The sequence below is a fragment of the Dipodomys spectabilis genome, unplaced genomic scaffold (assembly GCF_019054845.1).
Source record: "Dipodomys spectabilis isolate Male_0828 unplaced genomic scaffold, ASM1905484v1 ptg000718l, whole genome shotgun sequence".
NCBI lineage: Eukaryota > Metazoa > Chordata > Mammalia > Rodentia > Heteromyidae > Dipodomys > Dipodomys spectabilis.
Genome location: NW_024871395.1, coordinates 4,141 through 10,608, shown reverse-complemented (window position 1 = coordinate 10,608; position 6,468 = coordinate 4,141). Strand labels below are relative to the sequence as shown.

Below are 6,468 nucleotides of genomic sequence, written 5' to 3'. Positions count from 1 at the left end.
AGAATTTCAGGGCTTAAAAGCATAAATGCCTATTTTAGCCTACTTACTGCTTGACCTACTTATAGAATAATGCCAAAGCAAGGAAAGACTCTATTCCATAGCTTCCGCTTGTCCTCACTTTGAAGGCTATGAGACAGATTCACAGTAAGCAAGCTCTTGCTTATCCCCCCTTGCCATCTATTCATGCTTGGCACAGACAGAGAGGAAGACAGGAGAAGATCTCTTTTCTTCCTCCAAAAAAAGCAATCTTTCGTGGGGTTGATGTGTGATTGCCTATTTTTGGACTTTATCGGGCCTTTTGGCTATAGAAACGCCAATAGATCTGGCACAAGGAAGATTGGTCGCTAACAGATCTATGAAGATTGGAAACTACTAGCTCTAACAAAGACCGGATTTGCCCATTCTATCTAACAGGTCTTCTAAGCCCTTCCCCTATCTCCCCTGAGGTCAAGGAATAGATTCAAACCCTTCTCCGCAGGAGATAGAAGGGTTTGAATCTATTTCCAACAGAGCGGCCTCAGAGCTAAGAAAAACAGATGCGAAAGAGAATGCTACTCCTGATTTCTTCCTGTTTTGGAGAATGAAAAAGGGTAGGTTTTCCTTCTACCTGAGTCTGTTCCAATGATAAGAGTGTGCACCATCTTATCTTTGTTTTTTTAAGTTTTCGTCCAGAACTCTCGAGGTAAAACCTTTAATGCAGGAAGAATAGGGTAGTAACATAAAAACAAGTTCAATACCGTCAGTGGTATATGTCTCGTGATTGAATACCTTTACTTCAAGTAAGCAAAATGGTCATTCGATGAGCGGCACATGAATCAGCAACTTTTGAATAAGAAATTTCCAACGAAAAAGCTCAATTCCAAACTGGAGGAAGGTTTTCATTAGAGCTTTCGAATGTGAAGTGCAGATGAATTGACATTTCGGATCGTCGCCAGGAGGGACTTTTTGCATGCCGAGAGCTGGGGTTCATCCAAACATTTATCCTCGTTGGTCCGAAGGAGGAAAAAAATAGGAAAAAGAAGTGAGGAAGGAAAGTTGCATCAGCCGGCATCTTCCATTCATATCGATTTGGGTTTTTCTGCTCCATATTTGGATCTTCCTCTTCTTCGATTCGGAATTCCAAGCAAATCCTTGACTCCTCGAATACAATGGGATTTCACACCTGGCGAATCTTTGACTCTACCCCCTCTTATTAAGACCATAGAATGCTCTTGCAAATTATGACCCTCGCCTGGAATGTAAGCAAATATATCATGTCGATTGCTCAACCGTACTTTGGCTATCTTACGTGGAGCTGAATTCGGTTTTTTCGGCGTTCTGGTTGAAAGACGCGGGCATACTCCTTGCTTCTGGGGACATTGATCCGAAGCTCGAGTACGGTCCGTGCGCCGTTTTTCTTCTCTACCATGATGAATCAATTGATTGAACGTTGGCATCGCTCTTTTCTTTGTCCTTTCCCCTTCTTTTTTCCTTATGAATAGTGATTACTCCCGATCCAAAGCACCCCTTTTCCATTCATACAGAGATCCAATCGTTAAAATCAATAAAAAGGCCATCATAGACCAAAATCCAAAGAGATCAATCTTGTTGAGAGAGACTGCCCAAGGAAAGAAAAAGGTGACTTCCAGATCAAGAATAATAAATAAAATTGAAACAAGATAAAATCGTATATCAAAACGACTTCTGGCATCACCGAAAGGATCGAAACCACATTCGTAGGCCGACAATTTTTCGGGATAGGTCGAACTCTTGGAAGAAAAGAGAAAAGGAAGCCCGAGTAAGATCAAAGAAACTAGCGGACTGATCACTAAATAGATACAAATAGGAAAAAATTCTGACATCACCACAGAACACTTGCTTCTCTCGCTCTTTGCTTTTTGAGCGACATACCGAAAAGAAAAGAAAGAAAATCAAGGGTGCCGGAGCAGCTACTGAGGCGGCTTGTGATTATAAAATAAAGGTTCAAACTGTATGAAAGCAAGAACTGTGCACATCATAAATAATTAGATCCTCAGGTTCCACAATCCATTTTTCGACCACTTGTGTATCAATTTTTTTTTTCGATTAGCTGAGAATGGGTCATTCTCTCGGGTAGCACTTTGTTTTCCTTTTCCATCATTTGTGATATGCCCTTTCGAAGAGAATTATGCAGTAGGTCCGGATGAAAATAAGGCATGGTTTCTGACTTCATCTGGGGAACTTTTGTCGTCTTTTTTTAGTTGGAGCTCTTGCTCCCCCACAGCTATCTCACAAAAAGACTTGACAGTCTTGAGTAGAATCACTTCCTTGTTCATATGAAACTATCCTCTCATCTATTTCCTCTTCTTGCTCTCAAAATTCTTACCTACAGAAAGAGAGTCCTTCCTGTACAATTTGAAAAAAACAAAAGAAAATGAAATTGAGTTCTTGCTCAAAAAAAGCATGGGAAAAAAGGGAAAAAATCCAGCCGAGCGGAATTGTGAAGGAAAGGGAAACTTAGTATTGTTGGCCCAACGCAGTCGACGTTGGTTGGCTTTGCACCCTTTGGCGCGTTCGGGGCTGACAGCAAGCATGTTGGCTGGGCCGGGCGAGTCCATTGTCACCGGGGTTAGTCAGGTTGCTGTTCTTTCTATCTGTCATATAGGAGCTAGTTATATAGATATATAAGTGACTGTGTAAACCATAGCACTTTCTCTATCAGGTCTGTAGGAATGCTCCATAGAGGAAAAGGCGATTCCATTTTCTTTTCGTATGGGACACGGCCCTTTGTCAGCTCTCTAAAGCTGGCTCTTTGTTAGAGGTCGGGGTCAGCGCGAGCCGAGTGACGTAGGTGCACAAGAGTACTTCGCCCTACAACCATCTCTTTTTTATAGATTCTACGGACCGATGCCTGCTGCTTCATATGGGAGAAAAGAAGAATAGAGATGCCGGTCATTAGAAGGAAAAACCGCCATAAAAAGATTCCTCGTGTATCATCTGTAGCAAAACTATGAACGGAAGCTAGCAATCCGGACCGTATTGAAAAGGTTCCTGAAACACAGCATGGAAAAGTCACAATATTCAGAAACGAGGTCCAAGAATGAAGAATGGGTATAATTACTGAATGAATACAAGCAGTGGCTAATACCCGAGGCATAAAAGAAGCATTTTCTACGGGATCCCAAAACCACCAGCCACCCCGACCTAATTCATGATGAGCCCACCAACTTCCTGGCAAGATGCCCACGGTTAAAAACCACCAACATGTCAAGATCCAAATTCGAATTGGTTCCTGGTCCTGGTCAGAGATCACTGTGTTCGCGCCGGCGGTCCAACAAAGAGGCAAAGTAGGGGTCTCTTTCTTTCCATTATGAACGACACGCTTCGGCTGCTCCCTCCCCGTGTCCACTAGTGCTCCTGTCCAGAGCGAAGAGAAGGCGAAAAAGCGCCGCCGAAGCAGCATAAGCGGGCTTCTATTGCTACGTAATAATAGAGCAGGATAGCTTTTTGCGCCCACATCTTTGAATTGGAGGGTAAAAAGCTCGCTTGTTATACGGGATCCGACGCATCCAGCAGAGAAAAGCAGCGTTCCTTTCTTTTCGGCGGCATCCTTCCGCATTGGCGGCGAGTGGAGTGCCACAATCCCATTCATCATTTTTGATCTACATAAGCCAAAGCCCATAGCACTGGCGACCTCTCCGGCATAAATGCAAGGAGGATGTATAGCTGATATAGGATCTTGTAGAACAGGATTTGATTCTGCAAGCGGTTCGGTACAAACGAAGAAATTTCGAACAAAAGGATCAGAACTAGCTGATAAAAAAAGAGAGAAAAACAAAGCAATGCCAAGAGCTCCGTCAATCCGCTGTTCATCGATAGACGAAGCTCTCTCTTTATCATCTCGTGCCAGATGCAAGAAAGTCTGAGTCTTTTTTCCTTCTCCCGAACCACGGGAGCGCAACGCGTCCAGAGGAGCAAGGCTCTTTTTCCTTTCAAGGTAAAGCGGCGCATAAAAAAGGGCTGTCCCGTCAAAAGTCCGGTTCCTTCGCGAACGAAGTTCAGAATTTACAAGGGTTCGTAAAACGAAGGGAGTGTACAACTGTGGCGCAACCCCACTTTTTTGTTCGTAACGAGGGAGAGATAGAATGGAGTTCTTCACGAACTTCGAGACAAAGGAATAAAAAAGACTTTCTCTATGGGCTCCTCGTTTTGATACATTATGGCTTTGGGGTCGACCCCGGTAACAAAGAAGGAATCCATAAAAACTTGGGATCCGACACCATGATAAAATACTACCCTCATGATTAGACCATGTCCCTGAGATTTGATAAAAGAAAGGTGCATTAGCGGTTAATACGTTGTAATTGGATAAGTTATTAGGAATATGACGGAACGAAAGACCAAGGAAAGAAAGAAGAATACACCAAAATGCGGGTGCTGTACCAAACGCTGGGGGTTCTTTCTTGTTATAAGTGAATGCAACAAAAAGACCCTGAAATAACGAAAAATGAAACAATTCATATATTGACATTTCGAGAACGCGGAATGTAAGAGAAATTCAAATGTTATAACTCCAGTCTTTCCAAATGAGTCAAATCCCCACCCCAAAAGATCCCCCTCGGCCTTGCCACTCCTTGCGTAGTTGCATCTCCGTACGTACCTCCTGAATCTCGGAGGTCTCGGAAATAAGTTTGTATTTCGCGAAAGTAGGGGCTGTGCCGGCCTTCCGTTTCAAGACTCAGGAGGATATCACCCATCTTTTCTGCCCCGTGTCTTTCCTCCAAGATTTCGGTGAGATACTCGGCCTGGTATCCGCCCGGCACCCGTGTGTGCAATTCCTGGTGGATCTCTCGGATCCGGTCCGCGCACTTGGTGTGGTTTTCAAAAAGCTGCCGCCAGTAAGGGTCGTTCGCGGCCATTTCTGGCGGGGCGTTATTTGTTGGAGCCGCATTGGGAGCCTCGGCTTCTTGCTGCCCTTGGTGTGGGGCCGAAGAGGATGCCTTTCCCTTGTCTCCATAAGTTTCAAAAATCCATGAATCGCCCCTTCGTTTTAAGACGGTTCTCTCCGCCCCTGCTCGAGATTGAGGGTAGAGGCGATAAGGTTCCGGTCTTGGACGCTTTGTTCCCGAAGTACCCGGCCCATCCTCCGGAAAGACCATATGATAAAGTCCGTCCTCGATAGTAAGGAGGACCCTAACAGCAAAAAAAAAAGCATTTTTAAAGCAAGACCTCCGGTCCCCCACCCGAGCCAAGAAAAGAGGAAGTGTAAAGATTTGCTCATTAGCACTCCTATTATTAAATATAATAGGATATGCCAATCCCAGCCGAGTACTGAAAGCCGACAATAGCATATAGTGAGAATGCAAAAAACTCTTTAACCTAGCACTAAATAAGTAGACACAGCATGCCCTCGAAACGGACTCGTCATTGTAAATTTTCCGTATCTTTGACCAATCGGCGCTTCGCCACATCGGGGCTATGGGACTCGAACCCAAGTCTTTCCGTGACCCCTCCACGAATAACGAGCAAACTTTGATCTTATCTACGAGAATTTCTGCTTCGCTGCTTTTCTACTTTTAAGGTGCAATGCCCAGGTCAGAGAGTTAACCATTCAGAAAGAAGCTCAATTACATCGACCCTCTCTTACTTAAAACATAGTAAGACTTGCATGTCTTAATCATATAGAAAATGAAGAAAGATGCTGAGGGAATGCATCAAAGCTACTAAGCCAGGTAAGCTTAACAGATTTCAACTGTCCTACGGCGGGCTGTCTTATTATTGAATTATGAAACAGCTTCCATTCCGATCTCCGTTTACGCTGTAATGAAAGATTCTCTCTTACTCCCTCCGCTGGAAAGAAGGAGACCCATTGTTTTGGGAAATTCAGTTGAGTTAGGGAAATTCACCTTATTAAAGGTGCTTCCACAAGCGCATACACAGTCCCTTTTTCTACATCAGCAACTATTGAGCTTGGGCCAAGCAAAAAAGAAAATCAAGGGTACAACAATAAAGTGAAGTAGTAAAGCGGGTAAAAAGAAGCGCGTCGCATCTTAGCAACGGTTCCTTGCTTCCGACAACTCCATGAAAGATCACCGATGAAAAAAAAGGCAATATCCACTCGTAGATCGGGTTGGTTATATAAGGACTCTTTTGCATATTTTGAATGTTGATAGGCAGTAGGGTAAGGAAAGGATCATCAATATATGAGAATTTCCGAGTTGCAAAATCCCTCCTTAGTCCAGAGAGAGTAACGAGGAGAAGGAAATACAACCTTACTTTCATCCTTACTGGACTACTTCATATGCCTTCCGCACACAGGACAGAGTCATTCACTCCACACACGAGTCAACTCCCCTAAAAGGCCTTTCTTTCAAGTCTGTTTGAAGGAATAATTTGATTTTCCCGCATCTCCTTGCACTTAGAAAGACTCTTTATTGCTTGACGGCTGCCGGGGAATCGCCCCGCCCAACAGGGATCATTATCTTCCAGACTAAACTGTATGACGGATCG

At 43.9% G+C, this 6,468-nt stretch overlaps 1 protein-coding gene across 1 annotated transcript; it reads right to left on the bottom strand.

The window, feature by feature from the left end:
* Positions 1 to 2,773: 2,773 nt before the first annotated feature.
* On the bottom strand, positions 2,774 to 4,489 carry LOC122102013 (probable cytochrome c biosynthesis protein). The gene has a single exon (XM_042672532.1). The coding sequence runs from the start codon at positions 4,487 to 4,489 to the stop codon at positions 2,774 to 2,776; it is 1,716 nt and encodes a 571-aa protein (XP_042528466.1).
* Positions 4,490 to 6,468: the final 1,979 nt, after the last annotated feature.

Excerpts from the sequence above, each read along its gene's own strand:
- LOC122102013 (XM_042672532.1), bottom strand. The coding sequence starts at position 4,489 with ATGTCAATATATGAATTGTTTCATTTTTCGTTATTTCAGGGTCTTTTT.